This window comes from Triplophysa dalaica, chromosome 20 (assembly GCF_015846415.1).
Source record: "Triplophysa dalaica isolate WHDGS20190420 chromosome 20, ASM1584641v1, whole genome shotgun sequence".
NCBI classification, from domain to species: Eukaryota; Metazoa; Chordata; class Actinopteri; order Cypriniformes; family Nemacheilidae; genus Triplophysa; species Triplophysa dalaica.
This window is the reverse complement of record NC_079561.1, coordinates 5576924-5598968: the sequence shown is the minus strand read 5'-3', so window position 1 is coordinate 5598968 and position 22045 is coordinate 5576924. Positions and strand designations below refer to the sequence as shown.

General features: G+C 38.0%; 3 protein-coding genes across 4 annotated transcripts; 1 reads left to right on the top strand and 2 right to left on the bottom strand.

Moving 5' to 3' along the window:
- Positions 1 to 806: 806 nt before the first annotated feature.
- zbtb17 (zinc finger and BTB domain containing 17) lies at positions 807 to 7257 on the bottom strand. 2 transcript variants are annotated; one of them, XM_056733910.1, is made up of 15 exons: positions 6829 to 7257; positions 5849 to 6085; positions 5606 to 5767; positions 5160 to 5507; positions 4996 to 5082; positions 4677 to 4915; positions 3999 to 4141; positions 3610 to 3910; positions 3363 to 3450; positions 3162 to 3278; positions 2966 to 3086; positions 2748 to 2878; positions 2402 to 2671; positions 2158 to 2247; positions 807 to 2038 (listed from the first exon to the last, which is right to left on the bottom strand). In XM_056733910.1, exons 2-15 carry the CDS (start codon positions 6051 to 6053, stop codon positions 1695 to 1697), a joined length of 2646 nt encoding a protein of 881 aa, XP_056589888.1. In that variant the 5' UTR covers positions 6054 to 6085; positions 6829 to 7257; the 3' UTR covers positions 807 to 1694. The 2 variants fall into 2 exon arrangements, with proteins under 2 accessions (XP_056589888.1, XP_056589889.1); XM_056733911.1 differs by having other exon boundaries at positions 6859 to 7257.
- A 456-nt stretch (positions 7258 to 7713) lies between these two features.
- Positions 7714 to 10373, bottom strand: hspb7 (heat shock protein family, member 7 (cardiovascular)). The gene is made up of 3 exons (XM_056733378.1): positions 9995 to 10373; positions 8877 to 9010; positions 7714 to 8781 (listed from the first exon to the last, which is right to left on the bottom strand). The coding sequence occupies exons 1-3, from the start codon at positions 10149 to 10151 to the stop codon at positions 8602 to 8604; spliced, it is 471 nt and encodes a 156-aa protein (XP_056589356.1). The 5' UTR covers positions 10152 to 10373; the 3' UTR covers positions 7714 to 8601.
- A 3636-nt stretch (positions 10374 to 14009) lies between these two features.
- On the top strand, positions 14010 to 22029 carry clcnk (chloride channel K). Its single transcript, XM_056734025.1, has 20 exons — positions 14010 to 14103; positions 14180 to 14339; positions 14417 to 14548; positions 14726 to 14854; positions 15472 to 15611; positions 15716 to 15793; positions 15882 to 15957; positions 16068 to 16193; positions 16459 to 16543; positions 16727 to 16828; positions 16943 to 17027; positions 17119 to 17283; positions 17359 to 17428; positions 17589 to 17678; positions 17788 to 18004; positions 18145 to 18278; positions 19425 to 19495; positions 19629 to 19709; positions 19817 to 19903; positions 20255 to 22029. The coding sequence occupies exons 2-20, from the start codon at positions 14183 to 14185 to the stop codon at positions 20291 to 20293; spliced, it is 2064 nt and encodes a 687-aa protein (XP_056590003.1). The 5' UTR covers positions 14010 to 14103; positions 14180 to 14182; the 3' UTR covers positions 20294 to 22029.
- The last annotated feature ends 16 nt before the right edge of the window (positions 22030 to 22045 follow it).

Sequence of the window (22045 nt, the reverse complement as noted above, 5' to 3'; positions counted from 1 at the left end):
ATATGTTGACGTCATAATCTGGTCGCTTTGCGCAAACATGCATCTATTGAAACCACGAATCACTCAAACTTTCTCAGTTTTTTATCGTCCACACATAATTATGCATGTTTAACAGGATATCAAATAAAATGTAATCCTAAAAAATCACACTATGAATTAAACATAAACATTAGTCAAATATATTTCCATCCGTTGAGGGATAGTTCAGCCAAAAGTGAAAATTCTGTTATCATTTAACCCTATCGCCATCAAGTCATGTCAAACCTGTGTGACTTTCTATCTTTTGCAGAACACACACAAAAAAAAAATATTTTGAAGAATGCTTGTAACCGAATAATGGCGGTGCCTAATCTGCCCATTGACTTTTATTGGTTTTGTGCCTGTACTTAATAAATGGGTACCGCCGTTGTGTTATGTAGAGGAAAGATATACATTTTTACAATCCATACCTGTTTTCTATTAAGAGTTACCTCTGCATGAAATATTCAAAACTCATTTAAAGTAAATCTTCAAACAATTGGCGGCCAATACCTTAATATAACAAGCATTTAAACAACAGAGCAAACCCTTTGGTGCCGGATAATATCAACTAGTTTACAACAAAAAACTTTGTTCAGTGGTTTAACATGTTATATATGAAAATAAATTGGATTCTTATAGCTGTCTTGACAGTCACTTTCAACGTTGTATTTTCACAAACAAAAAACTTGTAAACATGAGATTCTGGTTATCAACTATTCGATTTTTTGCCTTGACATTGGTGTAGAATGCAGTTTTTTCCAGGAGAAATTATTACTCAATTTTCATACAAAATATATGAGTTTATTAAAAAAGAATCAAATTTCAAGCTTTAGTTGATGTTGAGTCCAAGTGAAATACATTTTAAAAAGATGTATTTTTTTCTAATTGTTGTGCAATATATCTTTTTCTGTTGGATAAATTCTGTTTACAAAACAGACTATATGTACATCATGGTATGAACCTACAAGACTAGTAGTATATACTCACAAATGTCAAAATCTCACAATAAAGCAATTAATTAATAAGAATATAATTAATTTAGAGATAGTAGATCCCTAGAACAGATTCACTAAACAGAGGCATAAAAAACTTTTATGTGAATAATATGTACAATCATTCTGTGCATGCAACCGGTCACATTAACCTTAATTGGTTTAATAACAATTTACATAATCATATTTAATGAATAAGACCTACGAAATTATGCATTATGAATATGATCCATGTAGCATTTATTTTTGAGAATTGCTTTAGCATTAAGCATTAAGTAAAACAAATAATTTGTTATTGAACCAGTTTAAGCTCAAGTTATCCCATTTGCGAAAATGCTGAAACTTCACAAAAGTAAATCAATAAAACAAGTTCACTGTTGGACAGTCATATTTAAGTGACCTTGGGTGACGTGATCTAAATACAAGCTGAGCTACGAAAAATATACAGACAGAAGTTTAGACCAGAATTAAACATATTACATACATAAAGCATTGATTTGTTTTAATCATATTTAAATATCTTACATTTTTTTAAAAGCAATACATTGCTTTATTAGGATGAGAAATTTTCAGGCATCAATCTAACCCTCTGAGGGAGGTCTTACATGTCATCGTATTAATTGCATTGTTGACCATCTAAACTCTATGTGGATCCTTTTGACTTATTGAGTGTATAACTTCTCACTGTTCTTGGTTTTCAGAGTCCACAGACACTTCTTCTATCTTCACCTGTGTGTTGGTCTCCACGTCTGCCCCCTCAATCTGAGGTTCAGATTGGACTATAGCTGCCTCCCCTTCCTCACCCTCCTCCACCCGGGTTCGGAACAGGAGCTCTCCGCCTTGAATAACCTGCTCAGTGGTATGCCATGTTCCATCCCCAGCATACTGCTGGTAGAAGTCAGAATCCGCCTGAAACATGACCAGGGCCTGGGCAGTGTGAATGCGCACATGCTGGGCAAGAGAGCTGGCGTCTAAAAACTTCTCACCACAAGAGTCACATGCATACAAGATCTGGGTGTTGGGATCTGCAGGAATAATACAGAAGTTAACACGCTGATTCAGGCACAACACAGAATTGCATCACATCTATAAATATAAAAATCCAAAATGCAGGCCTCTGGTGTGTTTGTTTTCTTTGCCTCACCTGCCTCTTGCACTTTTTCTACTGCCTTTGTGATCTCTGCTTTCAGCGCCTCAGTTTCATCTGCAGATACTGATGTTGCTACTGGTACCACTAGGATTCAAACACAACAAAAAAGTAAGGTGACCACCCACGACCACCATCTCCTCTCATTAACAACTCTTCATAGCTCACAATTTACAATAATCTCTCATAAATCCCTCTACCCACACTGCCTCTATCGCGTTCTCCAATTCCCCTACATCACCTGTGAGCTGTGCAACGGCACTGCCAGCCAGAGCCTCTGTGGCCAGAGTCATGATGTCATCGGTAGTCACGGTCACAATGTTGACTTCGTTATTATCGAGTTCTGATTCCGGGGCGGAATCAGGGAGGAGATTCTCTTCCCCGTCATCCTCAGACATAACCAGTCTCTTCATGCCCGCCTTCCCCTGGTGCACCGTCTTCACATGGGAACGGAGATTATCCACACGGTTGAATCCTCGCCCACATTTATCACACAGGAATGGTTTCTCTCCTGTGAACAGGAAGTCATTTTTAGCACAGGACCAATATACAGAGCTCAATATTTTTTAAGACATTTTGCATCTTACCTGTGTGAATAATGATATGCTTTGAGAGATCTCCCACATTGACAAAAGCTTTGTTGCAGGTCTGGCATACGTGCGGTCGGATATTGTCATGATGACGGATGTGATTGGCCAGCTGGCTGGACTGGACAAACCTTTAAGGTGTGATAATTATCATAATCATTCTTTTGTCATATTGATTTATAAGTATGAGTACATTATTCTGGAATTCTCTCGGTTACCTTTTGCCACAGCGGTCACAAACATATGGTTTCTCTCCAGTATGTTGACGTACATGAGCAATGAGCGAACTGGCCTGTGTGAAGCCTTTTCCGCAAATCAGACACAGGCAGGGCTTTTCACCTTAAACAAGAAGATACAGTCAGTCAAATCAAACCAACTCCACATGTGAATTAGAAGATGAAAAACAGTGTTTACCTGTGTGGATTCGCACATGTCTCTGCAAGGCCCCAGGGTCAGCGAACGCTCTCTGGCAATGCATACATACAAACGGCTTTTCACCACTGTGCACACGCAGATGTCTTTTTAGGTTGCCTGCGTAGAATAGAGGGAATATTCTGATTCTGTCACACATGTATATATAGTGTCGCCTCATCTCAACTTGTGTTAAAAACTTACCTGAGGTGGTGAACTGTTTCCCACACTCTTTACACTTGAGCGGCCCATCTGAAATGTGAATCTTCAGGTGTGCTTTTAGGTTTCCCAACTAAAAAAGATGAAATCAACACAATTCACAACTAAAAAAACTGCTTATTTTACCTCAACAACAAAAATGCAAGTGTGTTTCCTTAGAATCAGTGTGATATCAAATTCAGTTTGTAAGAAAAAATTATATTATCAAAATGATCTTATTTTGATCGCTCACCTGGTTGAATTTCTTATCACAGTGTTGACATTTGTGACCCTTGTCTGTGTCGTGGGTCTCTAGATGGCGCATCTTGGCCGTGGGGTCAGAAAACGCACGCTCGCAATACTCGCAGTGAAAAGGTTTTTCTCCGCTGTGCACAAGCTGGTGGCGCTTCAGGTTCCCAGATGTGGTGAAGAGTTTCCCACAGTCCTCGCAGCTGTATCGCGCCTCGCCCGTGTGCCGTTTCCTGTGCAGTTTCAGCAGACTGATCTGCCTGTAGCTTTTTCCGCATGTAGAACAGCAGTACGGCTTCAGAGGGCTTAACAAGCGGAGGATGGCAGGAATTTGTGTGAAAAACAGTACATTTTTACCACAGATGTGGTTTAAATACTGTGTGCAGGTCTCACCTGTGTGTTTTTTCATGTGCTTTGCAGGCAGCTGGGTCTGAAAAGGACTTGTTGCAGTCTCTGCAGCTAAAGGGCTTCTCACCGGTGTGAATGCGCATGTGACGTTTAAAGTTGCCCGTGTGTGTGAATTTCTTCCCACAGTCCTTCAAAATTAAGATAATGGCAATAGGTGGAAGAAAATGAAAAAACATAGGTAGGAGAAAATGATGAAAAATCTTTAGCAAATGCACAGGCTATAACTTCCACACAGCAAAATGTATACACTACAAGCAAAAGGTTTGGATGTACTGTACATGATCTAATGTGGATTTTTCATGATCTTAAAATCATTTTAATTGAAATGTGTATGCTTTAATGTATGACATTAATTTTGCAGACAAACAAATTGTCTATGTTATAACTATAATAGAGATAATAACTGAAAAAAACATGTGGCAAGTACACATGGAAATTTCAATACCATTCAGAATTTTCAAGGCTTAATCAGAGAAATTTGGGATTTTTTATTACAGATAGCCTGGATTGGTTTACCAACGATTTCTATGCTTCCATCTGTCTCCAAGAAATTCAGTTTTCACTATTAATCCATAAAAAGTTATAAAATTAACAATAAAGAATCAGTAGGAGTGTCCAAACTATAGTATTGTCAAGGATTGACAGAACTAAAGAATCCCTCACCTCACATTTGTGTGTGACAGAACCATAAGCTCTAGATTCACTGCGCTCGGCGGCAGTTGCAGACCTCTTCCCATCCGAGCCAGATGTTTCTCCATCCTCTGTTTCCATCTCCTCGTCTCCTTCCTCATCTTCTTCCTCATCCAACTCTTCATCCTCAAATTCTTCGTCATCCATTTCATCATCTTCTGCAACATTCTTAACACGCTCGTCTTTCTCCACGCTTTCTTCACTTTGATCGACTGTTAAGACACGGTAGCAGTCATGAAACATAAAACATGATTTAAACCCTCTGTTTTTAGGTTAGAAGGTAGATGTTTACCTTGTGTTGGTGAGTGAACAGATGCATATTTAGATTTGCTTCTTCTTGTGCTAACGTACGACCGTCTAGCTGCCGCCCTCTGGGGTTCTGTGAGAGTAGTAAAGTGTCAGACAAGTATCAAAAGACGATATGAGAGCATAAAATGAATGAAGTGAAACACTGACTGGGAATGTAGTCTGCATCATTCGGGTCATCTTGAAGTTGCGGTATCTCTTTAGTGGCGCTCTCTTCCTCTGTTTCTATTCTGGACTCTGAGACACCAGCTTTCTTTGGTCTGGCGAGCTTAGTCGATCCACTTCCTTTGGTAGCAGCTCTCTGAGACTTTGTGCTTTGCTTCTCAGCGGCGCTACAAGAAACCTCCTGAGTTTCTGTTGCCTCTGATTGTAAGGGAGCTTCGTTTACTTCAGGTTTGACTTTCTGAGCTCCTACATCACCCGCCGGCTCCTCCTGTAAAGATGCATCCTCTGGATTCCTAACAGATTTCTGCTGTTCTTCCACAGGTTCTGTTATTACTAGTTTACAGGAACACAAATAAGGAAGATCAGCCATTAGGTGCCTTATCCCAATACCTTATTTGATTTTCACATCAAAACCTGAAATGTGTACTAACCAGGCTTGGATGATAAAGGAACAGCCAAGGACTGAAATGCTGAACAGGCATTTACAATTTCCTGCATTTGAAGGAAGGAGGCTACAGCAAGGACATCCTCAACGTTCTGAGGGTTTAAGGTCAGCTTTGCCGTATACATGAACTCAAGAACTTGCTCCAATCCTGTCGAAAAGCATGAAATGTGTTACAAGAATGCAAAAAGCAATTCTAGATCAAATTCTCTCCATTCAAAAGCGGTACTACCTGCAGCATTGCTGATATCGAGATGAACAACATCATTCTGGTCCAAAAACAGAGTGCGAAAGTAAGCACTACACGCTGCCAGCACTGCCTTGTGGGCCTTGAAGTCCACTCCGTCCACCACAAACGTGCAGTCACAGAGAAGACCCAACTGACGCTGTTCATTGAGCTGTCCAAGGACTTTCCCACTGTGCCACGGAAAGTCCATAATGGATGGAGTTGATTCTAAAAGAGACTACCCTGATGTACAATAAAAACAATGATTTTTTTTATTATAATGCAATTGCATTATTGTATGTATGAGGCTCACAGGGAGCAGCACCCCAGTTAAGATTTATTTTTGTTCTCCCCATTAAATATTGACAGCAAGTTGTATTATCACTATCAAAACGTTTAGCTTCATAGTGGGTTATTGTTGGTTATTATTGTTTATTTCTTTCCTATTCAGTTATTATGTAATCTACTCTGACTCCATTCTGATGCATCATCTTCTTATGATTCAATGCATGACGTGCACTGCCAGACAAATGAGCGCCCAACAGACTTTATTGTTTACTTCAACAAACAAACAAACATTATCACTATGAGACAGTCAAGAGTATATTTCTGTGCAACATTATCTCGATGTCTCGAGACGCATTCTGCATTCGATATCAATCTATCCTCTACAAGCATGTTGAGCACGTTGGTGTCTGACTTAAGCAAGCGACAGCAAACGTGTCTAATGTTTTGCGAGTCACTGCGCCATTCCTATCACGGTTGTGTTTGACGATTTTGCGGATTGATTATGAGTCCTCTCTTTTCAATCTGCTCCGGGATTAATTCAGCGTGCCTGGCCCTGCTGGATCAAGATGGCGCTGACAGAGGTGGGCTGAAACCTGCCTCTTCTTTACTTATTTTCCCCACGCATTCGTTTGAAGACTGTTCTAAAGACCCGTTTTAACAACAACTTAAACGCTCGAGTGGTGTTTCTGGTTATTTACCTCATGAAGTAGACGAATTTCAAGATTTACCGGACTTCATCTGATCCGTCCAATCGAGTGTTTCGGTGATCGATCTCAATGCTCAGTCTCGACGCGCCGCCATCTTCCACTCTCTAATCGATTGATAGTGGCCGACAGAATGGCTGATGTCGAGCGACAGCTGCGCATGCGCGGCTTTTCTTTTTTGCCACATGGCGGCGAGCTCGAGCTATTATAAATGCAGTTTTTTTCACAGAATTTACATGAAATTAATGATGTGAGGAAGTGTGTTCAAGATAAATCCCGTTAATTTTGTATAAATTTTGCACCTAAACAAACACGATCGACATTATATGGATACGCAGTTAATATCCGGGCAAACCAGCCAGTTGTAGGCTTATTGTAGTGCACATTTTTATCCATTAACTAAATGGCCAGTGAACCATAACACCGTAGCTTAAGGGAGAATAGACAGACCTCCTATATATGTATTTCAATTCATTCTTCTTTCATTGTGAATATATGCATATATATGTTATGTCAATAACATCCATCTGTATAAATTCACAGGTTATGACTTTTTAGCAATATATGAAACTATAGTTATGATATCAAATTATTCATTTAATGCAAGACAATTATTTAAACAATAAACATTTGTTCAATATGTATAAGTGTTGACTGGCATTCAGTTCTATCTGCTACAACAGTGACAGGTCGAAAGTTGACATACACAAAAATAGTAGGTGATAAGACTGAAAAATGACAGCAGACTCTATTCATAGAAAAAGTAGCCTAATCAAATGGACATAGAGTACTTGTTGTTTGCTCATGACGTCCAGACACAAACCAAACCATTGACTCACAAGCTTAAAATATATACAAATATTAAGCGAGAGACCAGGATTAATCATATATGCTGGTTTTATTCAGTTCTGTTTTAAATTAGCGTTTAAAATAACACAACAGTTGCATATTTAAAATTACAATACTTATAAGTACAATGCATAGTTTATTTAGGAAAAAGCTGCATCTTACTTGCCACACTTTCCAAAAGTCTGAGACCCCATAGTGAGAATGCTTCAATGATGCATTTTTTTCTTCATTTTAAACATTTATATTAATTACAAATTGTATTATGATCCATGTAGTCCCAGTGCAATGATCATAATCCAGAATCAATGCAAATTTTAGGCTACCTTTATACAAAGGTTATTGAGGAGTAGTTGACCAAAGAATATAAATAAATCTGTCATCATTTACTCGTGCAGTCATGTTGTTCGAAGCCTCTGTGGCTTTCTTTCTTCTGTGGAACACAAGGGTAGAATGTTTTTAGGCTCTGACAGACTCAATCATTCATTTTTATTGCATAATTTTCCATACAATAAATGTGAATGTCGACTGAGGTTGTCAATTCCATCTTTTGTGTTCCATTAATATTGGGATTCATTTTTTGTTTTAAAGTGATATTTCACCCAAAAATGCAAATTCTATCATCATTTACCTCCCCTCTTTTCATTTCAAAAATGACCAGAGGGTGAAATGACCAGAGGGTGGATAAATAATTACAGAATTTGTATTTTTGGGTGAATTATCCCTTGAGCTGGGATCCTTAGTTGCTGGCAAATTGACGGTAAAAGTGTATTTGTCTTCAATGTTTCACATAGTCTACATCAAACATGATTAAATTAAATGTACATAATCAAAGAAATGAGAGGAGATCATGGAGGAATGACTAAGCAAGACTATGTATATAGTAGGTACAGTTAATAAAACAAGTTACACTAGAATCATCTAAATTTTGATCTCTGTGCGAAATGTTTGCGCATGCTCCAGTTTTGCCGGGTTTCTCTGAGCTTTTATAGTGAGAGTCCCATCAGCCCCTAAACATGACTTCACTGAGGTGGGGTCCACATCCTCCGGCAGCTGGCATTTATGTGTAAATGTGTTCATCACTGTGCCATCAGCAGCAAGCTGTTGAATAAAAAATTCAGACATAAGGAAATGCATCACACGTTCTTAAGATTCGACTGTATCATACAGAGGAAGCCCAAAATGCAAGTGTTTACCTTTTCAGCATGAACTTCAATCTGATTGTTAGAAGTGGTGACGATCACATCCTCAGGCGAGAAATCTTGGACATCCACCGTGAATTCGTACGTGTCTCCCAGTGTCTTGATGTTTCCAGGGGTCTCTGTTCTATCTAAAGTGAACCATAAAATGTGAATATCTGATGATTATATTTGGGACTAAAGTGTGAGGATTTTCCATCAGACTCTCTCAGCAACGATTGTGTTGAATTTAACAACTGTATTTTGTAGGTTTAATCAAGGGGTCTTCGTAATAGGAAACAGACTTTCTCAATTTTGGCAATTACATCAACAATTCTGTGTATCTGTGTAATTTAAGCATCGTAAAAAGTGAATGTAAATATATTAGTGTTGTTGTTATAGACAGGGGACGGGGGAAAATCTATTAATAAAATAACACTTAAGGTTATAAAACATGTAATTCCTCTCTCAATCTACCCAGAGGGTCTCTGTACAAAAAAACGCTTGAATACAGTTTGTTATGAATGATCATAACAAACTCAATTTAATTAAATTATGAGTGTGTACTCACAACTGTAACTTTATAGCAAATGGGCATTCCTATGCATTAATATGCCTCAAGTAACATGTGGGAATTTGACGAATCTAAGTCTATACTTCTTATTTATATATCAATGTCACTGAGCAGCAGACATCTCTGCGAGACTGCGTCACTTGAGTCATTCCCCAACAATGAAGTCACAGCTTTGGCTGTGGGCCACGATTTCGCACCCTCAATATGCCCCTCAGATGCCCTTGTATAGGGGACAGTCAGCACATTAAAATAGTGCGTTGCATTTAACCACATACTTCTACACATAAAATCTGCCTTCGCGTACACAACTACACAGAAACTTACATAAGCTCACACCACAACTGTGCAATGTCTCACACAGTCTTGATGTCATTAGTGGAGTTCATATGACCATAAATAAATCTGTGTCATACATTTATTGCATTTATCACAGTTGTCATATAGTAAGTGGCCTGCCAATATGTAAAGGCATAAGGAAAATAGATGTACAGTGTTTGTTTGTTTAAAGAGAAAAAGTTGTGTTATTATACACAGTACACGACACAACAGTTTTCAAACTCACTTGGAAATCCCAAATCCTCTTTTGGACACATGAAAGATCCAAAGTCCTCAGCAAAGAGTCCCCGGCTTTTCTCCATGTATGGATTTGTTGTGGATGAAGAGGAAGTCTGGTGGTAACTGCACTCCGATCGATAAGCTGAAGAGTTAGTCACGCTCATTAGTGTTTAGAGGATTTCTTTGTCTCAAATCAATATCCAGTCAGGGTCTTAAATTGATAAAACGAGTCCCAAAGGCTATGAATGAAGTAGTTTTATGCCTGTCCTTATTAAAAACAGTTGCACGTCTCACAGTTTGCATTGGCTGTGGTCTGTGTTGTCTATCTGACCGTCTTTTATATGCTTGGTCTAGGTTATGAGATTTTCTTCTCCGCTGTGAGTGGCTCTGTACGTAAATGTGCTCACGTGTGTGTGTGTTAATTGTAGTGCGACAGTGTGCTATATTTATCTGGTGAGGGGCTCTGTGGTCGGAAAAGTTTTGTGTGATGAGGGCTTTAAGTTGAGAAAGGGACTCTGACAAAGACTCAAAGATAGGAAAGAGAGGCGAGTCGAGAGCAAGCAGCTGGCATTCCAGACACTCACTTCCTGAAATAGCCATCAATTCCTTCCTCTCTCCCTTGCTGCCAGTACTCCATCCATTTCTCTTCAGCCTGCCATCCAGAGTAATTTGCTTCGATTACCAGGTGCGCTTTTATGAAACGTTCTGTGAACGATAACCATTCCTTGACAGCAAAATGTCAGTCAACCTGAAAATTACGGTAGAGATGTTCATCTCTTTATAAACAACAAGGCTCTGGAATGAAAGTTCACATGGTGGGTCTTCTATCTAAAAGAAGGAAGGAATATTGATGAGCGTATGTAGTTGAGGGACAAATGATTTAAGGAAAATGGATTAAGTGGCATTTGATTTTGGAGAACCGCTTATAATAATAGAATGTTTAGTATTTTGCAAAGCTCAATACTCTTTCTTTGCATTTGCAGTTTGAGATGTGCAGCAAGTATTTAGAAACACACATTTTTATGTTATATTTATGTTAATTCTAAACATTTCTCCTGAGGTTGTGGATTATTTTCCATGACAGTTCTGGGGTCATCTTCTATGCATAAATCACGACATACAAGTCAATGCTTTAAAGTCCTTCACAAATTCAAGTCAACATTAACTCTTACATGTGTCACTAGTGCAGCTCTTCTATTTTGATTCTGTTCTAGAGAGAGAGAGACAGAAAGGGAGAAGGAGAACTTTTAATCTGTCAGCAGTATAATCGCTGCTGGCACAGTTTGTCCTCTAGCTTGTGTGAGTTTACTTTATAACATACACTTGATATCCTCCTAGGTATTGATTTGAATGGTAGATTTCATTGGACTGCTCTTAGGGCAGCATTTTTTAACAGCACGAATTCACAGAAGAGCATGTGGAGGTAAACAATTTGGTCACAACTTAAAGTGTTTTCTTAAGTGTTTATATTTTGTGGTAACAGGGGTTGCCCAATTAACACCTGATGGTAGATTTTGTAACTACACCATCTGGCTGCAGTCATTTTATTCTATGGCAGTGCTTTAATTTAAAAGTAGCTATGTGTCATGAGAAAAAAAGATGTTTTACACGTGCCGGATTTCTTTTTTTTTGGGAGCCCTTCTTAGCGTCAATAGTTTCATTCTTTTCTTTGTCTTTCTGTCTTTCACATCACATCTAAATATATAATCACTCGGATGGGTTAGGGACTGTGTGCATTCTTGTGTCAATCAGCATTCTAATGATGACAGTTACATGGCATTTATAGCTCAGAAACCATGACAGAGCGAAGGCTGGGAATGTTCAAACGGCCATTATACCCACAGTGTTTTTGATCCACTCTGTTTTTATTGTTTTTTTAATAGAACCCCCGAGTACAGTTTGTTAACTGTTTGCAATTCCAGAAAACAAATTTCCCTTCTCAACCTTTATATAGAAAGACATGAAAAATTATAAATAGTATAAATAAATAAAAATAGAAAATATGATTGAACAAAAAATGAACAAATTAAGTACATTAATATACAAATAAATAATACGCATAATGTTTACACTATAAGGTTGTTTGAAAATGGTTTGTTAACTCTCATATAAACTGGGATAGGACAAAGTCTTTTAACAACTGTCGGAGCCCTTTTCGAGCCTACACATGAAAATGCATGTTGGAACTAAAATGGCGGTGAAAAAAAAGTCTGTATTCTCATTTGAAAAAAGAAAAGTAGCTGATTTTTGCAACAAAAAAAATCACACACACACACACACACAAAAAAATTAAAGGTTTGTTGTTGGGTTTATTGTAAAAATAAAAATAAAAAAGTTAGTTTTTCTTTAAAAAAATACATTAAAAAAATAAGTGTCGCAAAAGGATAACAAAACATCTAAGCACACTCTTTATAAAAAATAATCAATTACTCTCACTACATAAATTATTTTAAAAAAGCACCAAACATTCTGTATTTTAGAGTCTTAGACCTTTCCAATGATGTATATTTTTTCATGATTTGATTAGAAATTACATGCACAATATTGATGCAAACTTAGGTGTCCCGTATACGGAACGGGTGACAGTAAACAGGCTACCATTTAAAAATGTACAATATTCATCTTGATGTTTCCAAATTGTTTTGTCAAATTATTTTAGGTTCCTGATCATTTCTACAGGATTGTCACTGCGTCTCAATATGACAAGCTTGATTCGCAGGGTCTACTGGACAGAAATACACACACAATGATGCTCCAACAATACAAAATATGTGACCCTGGACAACCAAACCAGTCTTAAGCGTCAATCTTTTAAAATGTATATATTCATATAATCTGAAATCTGAAAAAATAAGCTTTCCATTGATGTATGCTTTGTTGGGACATTAGGCCGAGATACAATTATCTGAAAATCTAGAAATTTCTAAAAAAATAAGAAATTATGAGTTAGAAAACAAATATATAGAATAAATATAAAGCTGTATCCATACGCCCCTGTCAAAATATATTCACAAATCTACTGTTTTGTTTCCTTCTGTGATTGATTCTGTAACACACTCATCCCATATCTGAGAAAAAAACAATGAATATTGACAGGAGAAACAAAGACAATATGGAATGACAGAAGGAAACCATTCATCAGAGTGAGAGGCAAGCATTATTATTCTGACATTTCACACATATTCCCCGTTGATTTGGCTACTCCTCTGAGAATAACAGATGGAGTCTACCAGGAGGGATAAAACAATTCAAAACAGCGGGGCTTCAAAAAAAACGGCGAGATTTACCTTTTGGCACTCAGGGTGGGGGTTTCGCAAGAATTTTATCATGTACACCTGATATAAATGATGCACCGTCTTATTTTCATGCCTGTCATATAAATTTCACAGGGTAAAATGTAAGAAGACGTCAGATGTTGATTGTGTGTGAAATACCCATGTGAAGATCTGCATACTATGTATTTAGTACATATTTAGTATTTTTGAACCGCAGCTGCACCACATGATTTTAATAATTCTGTGTGAAATAGAACTAATTAAAAATGATTGTGTGGGAAGGTGTGTGTGTGGGGGGGTGCCTTTGATTTCTTTCACCTTGAATGAAGGTTAATGCAACAGAAATCAGTGCTCAAATCGAGAAAATGTGCCAGTCGCATGAAATATGCAAAACAACAATGACAAAAGATGGGTACACTGTTTAATTCATATTGCTCTTTTTATTTTGGTGAGGACTCATTAAAGCAAGTGAGTGGTATATGCACACAACACTTAAGGTCAGTTGGTTTACATCAATTTTATGATATGCCCTTTCTGCCGTTGCACCAAAGATAGGCAACAGGTCATTTTATCAGCCACCTAATTAAAAGCTCCAAAAGGCCAAAATAACTCTGTCTAACAATTGCAAGATCAAAAAGAAAGAAAAACAAATAAGGAAACTTCAATCTCACATTGTTCCAATTCAGTGGACGCCCAGAGGCGAAGCGGTCGAGGACAAGCACCATAAATAAGTTAAAGCTTAATTTTCCATTCATGCGACATCTTGTGACGCCAGGATGGTGGTGGATTGGGATCTGAAACTGACCTCAACGTCTCTCATGTGGAGTGCACAGGCTTTCAGGTGAGCTCTTTTCAAACTTTATTTCGAGAAACGAATTGTCAATGGTCGATTTCTCATTATTTACATTACATTACAGGAAATGGATCAGATTTGCGTCGACGTGAAGCGTCCTGATACTAATGAAGAACAGCGCACACATCAAGATAAGACAGACGCAGATAACACGGAGGAAAAGCTAATCAGCTCTCACAAGTACCCGTGGAAACCATGGAAACATGGGCGGTCACGGATCAGAGGTGAGGGGGATTATTTAATTGAAATGAACATAAATTATTCCAAACAACTGCAATCGATGTGTTTTGAATTTGTGCAGACTGTGTGCTGTGTGTGAAGAAGACGATGGTCTCTTTGGCTAGTATGGAGTGGTATTGTTATGCCCTTTTAGGGATGCTTACTGCACTAATAAGCTTCTTCATGGACATGACTGTGACCAAGATTCTGAACGGTGAGCCGCTCCACAACAGATCCAAATCTACATGATGAGAAAAAGACATAGATGTAGCAAGTTAACGGTTTAAGGTCTGAAGCATGTTAGCAGCTTTGTCTTTCAAAAGCAGACTTCTCCTCATGCTCACTAGCGTTTATAACACACCGATTAGCCTGTGCCCTTGTCTCTTATTAGCTCACCAGTGGCTGTACGGTTGTCTTAAGGGTCACCAACTGCTGCAGTTCCTCTGCTGGACGCTGTACCCTGCCTGCCTCTGTGCTTTATCCACCGGATTTTCACACAGCATCTGCCCATCCTCTGCAGGTCAACCCTTCACAAACTTATCTTTTAAAATCCAGAATGCTCATATTACAGGGATAGTTCACCTTCAAAATTAAATTCTGTCATCATTGACTCACCCTCTTGTCATTTTAAACAAGTATGACTTTACTTCTTCTGCGTAAAAAAGACGTTTTTTAAAAGAATGTTGGTAACCAACCAACTCACCAACCAACCCTTTGACCAGCATTGGTTTCGTGTTCACTATAGAAGTAAATGGGGACCGTCTTCTTTTTTGAGTGAACCGTCCCTTTAAATCAATAAAGTTTAGATTGTCATGCTCACATTTACCTTATCTCTGTTCCATTGATTTCTTGTTTAAACCAATGTAGGAAGAATCGTGGAAAGGTCTGTTTAAAATCTGACCAAACATCGTTTTTTAATATCGTAGTAGCTTTGAATGAGGCGATAGTGAGTTGATAACAGAATACTCAATTTAGAGCAAATGGCCTATGGAGGGCACAAGTTAATCGGACTGGCCGAATCTTAAAAAATTAAAAGGTTTCACTTTTAATCTGAGATAACGCAAACATGATTTGCGTACAAAGTGCTGTTTGTTCAATTCGAGTTTGGTCATTCATGTCTCGCTCCCAATCCCACAGGTTCTGGTGTTCCTGAGGTGAGAGCTATTATTTTAGGGATGGACATGCCAGATTACCTGTCCCTTTCCAATTTGTTTGCTAAAGTGGTTGGCTTGACCTGCACGCTCGCCTCAGGCAGCACTGTTTTTCTCGGCAAAGTGGTAAGGACCTGCTTTATACGCAAATGAGGGCTGTATGAGCTGAATGGGTAAACTGACATTCTGAATATATTGACCTTTTGCGATAAAACGTGTCATCTCCATAGGGTCCCTTTGTCCACTTATCCACCATGGTGGGTGCGTTCATGAATCGCCTGCATGTTTCCTGTCGTGGTGGAAAGCAGGTACACTTAAACCATGCAGCAATATGAGGTCCGGATGGAAATGGTATATTATTTATGCTAATGATATTTTTTCATCTGTGTCTGGCAGAACGTATCTAAAGGAGAAATGCTGGTTGTGGCATCAGCAGTGGGCGTGGCAAGCTGTTTTGGGGCTCCAATAAGTGGTCAGTTGATGTTAACACCTCGGCCTCTTTCAGCCTACGAAGTAGCATGCCATATAACCCCATCAATCCATCGGTTTTTGCCTCACTTTTATATTTATCTTATTTTCTAGGGGTTTTGTTCAGTATAGAGGTGATGGGGTCTCATTATTCGGTCAAAGATTACTGTCCCTGCTTCTTTGCAGCGGCTTGTGGAGCAATAACCTTCAGATTGCTTTCTGTTTGTAGCAGAGATCAAGGTGAGAGTGTTTTCACTAGCCTACCTAGAGCGCCCCCCGATGGATGGTGGTAGTTTTTACCTTAAAGGGATTGTTTACACAAAAATAAAATTCTGTCATTTTGTGGAAAACAAAAGAATATATTTTGAGAAATGTATTAGTGGTTTTGTGTTCATATAATGGAAGTTAATGGGGGTCAATGTGGTTTGGGTCTAATGTTCTTTAGTAAATCACAGGTTTGGAATGACATGAGGGTGAATAAATGATCAAATCATTTTCTCAAAAGAAACCATCCAGGCCCTGTTTAAAACCAGCTATCCTGCTGAGTTGCCTTTCCAGCCGTTTGAAATATTTCTCTTTGCTTTAGTTGGGTAAGTTTTCAGGTTAATAGTTCAAATTCAACACAATAATGTGACAGTCTATCAATCACAACAATCACTGTCATACAAATCTAAATTATATGTGCTGTTATTGTTATTGTACATACTGAGCATCAATATGTTGTTTATTTCTGTAGTAGGTTTGTAATAGTTTCTTTGTTTCCTCTGATTCAGGCTGATCTGTGGTTTTATCTGCTGCTTTTACTTATACTGTCATCGCTGGGCTCTGCGGTTTGTCAGGACAAACAAACCCATCAGCAGACTTTTGACAACAGAGTGAGCATCAGAGAGACTCGGGTCACACTAGAAATGTGTTGTTTAGGGTAACTGCTGTTTTAAATAATGTACGATAGTAACCTCACGTTGGCTTACGTTTCTATATTTATCTAGAAAGGCTATTTATTCGGCCATCGTAGCATTTCTTCTCGCCTGCTTTACTTTTTATCACTCGGCAGGACGTTTCATAGCTTCTGAGGTGAGGATCCTTTTCAGGAATACTGGCAGTATAATGGAAATGCTTTCTGTACTGCTGTGTTTACCATAAATGTGACTTTGTTTCCTAATAGCTCACAATGAAGCAGCTGCTTTCTTCCCTGCTAGATGCCACATCATGGTACAACATTTCCCAGAATTCCACAGGGCTGCCTGAGCCCCAGAACACATTCTGGCAGGCATGGAACCCACCGGATGGAAGTTACTTCAAAACACTGGGAATGTTTATTCTTACCAAGGTGAAATTAAACGAACATGAAATAACATTTTTAGTTTTCATGAACTCATTATTAACAACTTTTTTGTTGGTTAAGGTTGGGCTGTTGGTTGTGGCGTGTACACTGCCTTTACCTGCTGGCTACTTCATGCCAGTGTTTATTTATGGTAGGTAAAATAAAGTCATTATAATGCACAATGACAACCATCATAGGTTACAAAATGTATTGTTCTTCCAATGTCTTCAGTAATCCAAAATAGCAGTTGGCAAAATGTGTTTTCTGTTACCAAGTCATTTACAATTTAAGTAAACAGATGTGTTGTCTAGGTGCTGCTGTTGGGCGTTTTGTAGGTGAGGTGTTTGCCTATGTTTTCTCAGCAAAGCTTCAGTTAAACCCGGGGGGCTACGCTTTAGCAGGTAAACAAACGTATTAACCTGTCAATTAACTGCATGAAGATTATCAATACTGCAGGCTGACTCAGATGATAAGACCTCCATTGATGGGTCTCTATTTTGGTGTGTGTAGGAGCAGCAGCTTACTCTGGGGCGGTAACGCAAACGCTCTCTCCTGCCTTATTGGCTATAGAGATGACCGGCCAGTGCACTCATGCGGTCCCTGCCTTGGTTGCTACGTTGATATCAAACGCGGTGGCTCGAGCAAAGCATCGCCCATCTTTCTACGATGGCATATCCCTTATTAAAAAGCTCCCACACTTGCCGTCTCTCATCCGGGCTTGTCCAAAGTGGGTAAACTTGTTGCCTTTAGGTTGTGGCTGGAAATTTAAATCCATTTTTCTTAAGCTGACAGAGCAATTTTGGGGTAGACATGAAGACATTGATGGCTGGAAAGTGTATTGATTTGATCATAAATGCTTCCCCGCAGGTTGGCCTCGGTTCAGATCAAGCAGTTTGAGATTCCAACAGGTGTAGTGCTGGAGAAAGCTGAGGGACTGTCAAGTGTGCAGAAAATCTTAAACGATAACACGGAGACCGAATTGCCTGTTGTCGACTCTCATGGTGAGTCTGATGTTGGAACTTGAGGGTTAATTTTTTTTAGATTTTACCTGCCGGCTAATGTTGCCCTGGTAACATGTTCACTGGCTCTTTAATTTATTTCTCATTACAATGTACAAAAAGTCTATATTTTATAAATAAAATATGAAACATAATGGGGTTTATGAATTAAAAAAAATTGTATTCAACAATTTAATTTTTTTTAAATAAATAAATATAATTTAAATAAATAAATACACTTAACAAAATAAATAAACAATAAATAATAATAAATAAATAAGTAAATAAAATGTGTACATATTTTATCTAATAATAGTGTTCAAATATTTTTCATTAAAAATTATTTGAAAAGATGTGTTTAACCTGACATTCCTGTCAAAGAAGAAAGGCTGCATATAAACTAAATAAATAAAATGTATAAAATGTTATATATTTAAAAATAAATCTGAAACATAATGGGGTTTATGAAGAACAAAAAAATGATTCAACAATTTAAAATAAAGTTTAAAATAAATAATAATATAAACAATAAATAAATAAATATAATTTAAATAAATAAATACACTTAATAAAATAAATGAAATTAACAAAATAAATAAAACAATGAAGAATAATAGATAAATAAGTAAATAAAATGCGTACATATTTTATTTAATAATATTATTTAAAAAAAATGTAATTAAAAAAGTAAAAGAAGAGATGTGTTCAACCTGACTCATCTGAATCTTCATTATTACCATCTCCACTGATGGTCGTTCACAGAACAAGACGCAGACCAGTTGTCACAACAGGCAGAGTAAACACATGCAAAGAGTTATTTATAAGTGTCGGCTAGACGTGTGTCCTTATGAATCTCACTCATACTGGGCCATATTTATTGTTGAGCACTCATCTCCCACGTCATCAGCGCAGCACCACAATTTAATCTCTTCACTTTAATAATAGTTGCTCTACGGCTCATTTCGGTGCTTGACGCAGCAGAGCTATACCTGTTGAAAAGGCCAAATGTCAAATGATTCTGTAATGATGACTAAAGAAACAGCCGAGACGGGACCCTCCAGATAATGATTCAATACTGTTGAATGAAATGGGACTAATACCCAGAAGCTTGAGTTTGCAATGTAATCTAGTTTCTCTCTTGTCTGCCAGACTCTTTCACTCTCGTGGGCACAGTCACCACATCACTGCTGCGAGACTTTCTGGATGAGCATAAAGATGAGGTAATTAAACTTAGTATTTTCTGACTCACAGCCAGAATTGTGCAAAGTTACTGATGACATTAGTAATGAAGAAATAATGAATGGATTTGTATTAAGATGGCTTCTCAGCATCGCCTAATCATTTGTCTTGCAGGGGTTGTGTAAACAGTTAGAAGAAGCATGTGCTATTCAACCTGTCAGACTACAACTGGCTCCAGAAACCACAGTAAAGCAGGTGCAGTGTGAAAATAAACCGGATTAACACATAGACCGGATCGCACAATGTTTATGGTTTGCTTAGATGTGCTTCGACATTGGACATGTTTGTGTATGTTCTGTCAGGCCCATTGTATCATGAACATGACGGGCGAGAGGTGTTTGTTTGTAACGGAGAACGGGCGGCTGTGTGGTGTCCTCACACGGAATGAGGTGATAAAGAGTAGCCAGTTTACAAAGACACACATGTACACAGACACAAATATTGTTGCTGTCCATCTGAAACCTCAGATGTCCAAATTGCTGGTTTTTAGAAAAGGGAAATAACACTACTTTTAAAATGATTGAATTATGTGTTTTCAAAGTTGACAAGCTCATGTTATACTTTTAACATTTGCAAATCCCAGTGACATAGGTAACTAATATTGATTTATGGCAACAACAAAAAATCATGAAATATGGAGATACAAGGTTTCAGAAGAACAGCAGCAATATACATGCATACACTGGTGGACTGTATTAAAATGGCCAAAATGATTTTTGACACTTGATTTTTTCTTCCAGATGAAGAAAATACTCGAGGAGATGGCAAAGGACGTCTAATGCATAGCAGAAGCCCAAATGTTAAACTGAGAACAGGCATTGATTTAAATCTCATTATGGTTATAGTCATCCGTAATGAATCATTTGGTGGTGATTTTACTCGCATTATTATATGGAGATCAAGCAATAATCATTCATTGTAAAATAATGAGAAGTTGATCTTCTCATTGAAATGAAGCGGGGGTCCAACTGAGCCAAACTCCCCCAAAGATTTTCTACAAAATACTGAATAACAACACCATCACAACATTTTCCATTGTGTGCAGTGACCGGAGGTCAATTTTGAGGTAGATTACTGTGGCATTCTCAGATTGTGTGGTTTAGCCAAGTCAACAAGAAATTGTATATATTTTTTCAATATCAGCGCCATGTTTGCTTCATTGGTTATACCCAACTGTACACCATGATCTATAGTGATTACATTATTAATGACACAGACCATCTTTAAAACTGACCTTGTTACATAGAGTCAAACAAAAAGTTATTCAGACACCAGATATGATTTTTTAGTGGGTGCGGGACACTGTAGTATGTTTATGTAAGCGAGGATAGCAAAATCAAGTAAGCTGTGTCATATTATACAGAAAATAGTGGACTACCAGCAAAATGTATAAAAATCTAGGACCAAATTATTCAGTTGCTTTGACCTGACCATGTTTTGCTTAAGTGTTTTAATGCAACCTTTTTCTCCACATACTGAACAAAATGAAGTATTGTTTTTTTATTGGTACCATCAAATTGTGTACTTTTACATTACATTACATCTTATGCATTTGGCGGACGCTTTTATCCAAAGCGACTTACATTGTATTACATTATACATTTGTTTCTAGTTATGTGAAATCCCTGGGAACGAAGCCATTGGCGTTGTTAGCGCTATGCTCTAACCACTGAGCTACAGGAAAGCTTACATTTTGTACTTAAATTTAACGGCTGACTTTTCAACCTAATCCAAAACATACCCTTCTATCAAAGTTATCTGACATTATCAAGATGAATATGATCTGACACAGTTTAACTCGGAGTTCATGTCATATTTTATTACTATTTTCTATAATAATGTGTGAAATGTTGAAGGTGTCTGAAAAATGTCTGGTTTAACTGTACATAATATCACATATGGGTCTGAATGAAATGGAATATCTTGTTGTAATCTCTCAGGGCTTATCGACTATATGACCAACACTGGAATAAAAGAGCAGTTCTGAACAAAGGATTCAGTAAAAAAAGACGGTTGTTTGATTTCTCGGGCCTTCAAAATCCCATCTTTTTCTCTGACCATTTGTTCCCCATAAGAGGTTAGAAGAATTCATATAAATTCTGAATGTACGTCTCCTTTGTATATTTAGTTGAAATTGAATTCCAGTTACAAACACCATTTTGATTCTGCCCACCACCCCGGAGCCTCTATCTACACAATTAAATCCTAATTCAAACCTCCCCCAAAGCACAGAAGCAGCCATGTACATTATCTGACACCACAATAGGATCACACTTTGTAAACTTCTATTAAAAGACCCAAGAGCATGATAACGCTTGACCATTCCACCTGCCAACACTCAGCTTCTTCTCCTTCTGCCACTGTATCTATTAGAATTCCCCACATCTCTCCTTTCCATCTTCCTCTCTCTCTCTCCAGCACCTCTCTTTTGTTAGTGGAGTGTGAATAGGGCTAATTACGGAGAGAAGGTAGGTGATTGTTATTCCACCCATCCCACTTTTGTGTCCTACAGAACAGTCACATGAACACGC

What these genes read in the sequence shown, in the direction of transcription:
- hspb7 (XM_056733378.1), bottom strand. Translation starts at nt 10,151, where the DNA reads ATGAGCGTGACTAACTCTTCAGCTTATCGATCGGAGTGCAGTTACCAC. An exon ending in AGAGGATTTGGGATTTCCAA is followed by an intron (nt 9,011 to 9,994) that starts GTGAGTTTGAAA and finishes GGTTCACTTTAG; the next exon opens with ATAGAACAGAGACCCCTGGA. An exon ending in TTGAAGTTCATGCTGAAAAG is followed by an intron (nt 8,782 to 8,876) that starts GTAAACACTTGC and finishes TTTATTCAACAG; the next exon opens with CTTGCTGCTGATGGCACAGT.
- clcnk (XM_056734025.1), top strand. Translation starts at nt 14,183, where the DNA reads ATGGATCAGATTTGCGTCGACGTGAAGCGTCCTGATACTAATGAAGAA. An exon ending in CATCTGCCCATCCTCTGCAG is followed by an intron (nt 14,855 to 15,471) that starts GTCAACCCTTCA and finishes CCAATCCCACAG; the next exon opens with GTTCTGGTGTTCCTGAGGTG. An exon ending in TTTCTCTTTGCTTTAGTTGG is followed by an intron (nt 16,544 to 16,726) that starts GTAAGTTTTCAG and finishes CCTCTGATTCAG; the next exon opens with GCTGATCTGTGGTTTTATCT.
- zbtb17 (XM_056733910.1), bottom strand. Translation starts at nt 6,053, where the DNA reads ATGGACTTTCCGTGGCACAGTGGGAAAGTCCTTGGACAGCTCAATGAA. An exon ending in CGATATCAGCAATGCTGCAG is followed by an intron (nt 5,768 to 5,848) that starts GTAGTACCGCTT and finishes GCTTTTCGACAG; the next exon opens with GATTGGAGCAAGTTCTTGAG. An exon ending in AGAAAAAGTGCAAGAGGCAG is followed by an intron (nt 2,039 to 2,157) that starts GTGAGGCAAAGA and finishes TTATTCCTGCAG; the next exon opens with ATCCCAACACCCAGATCTTG.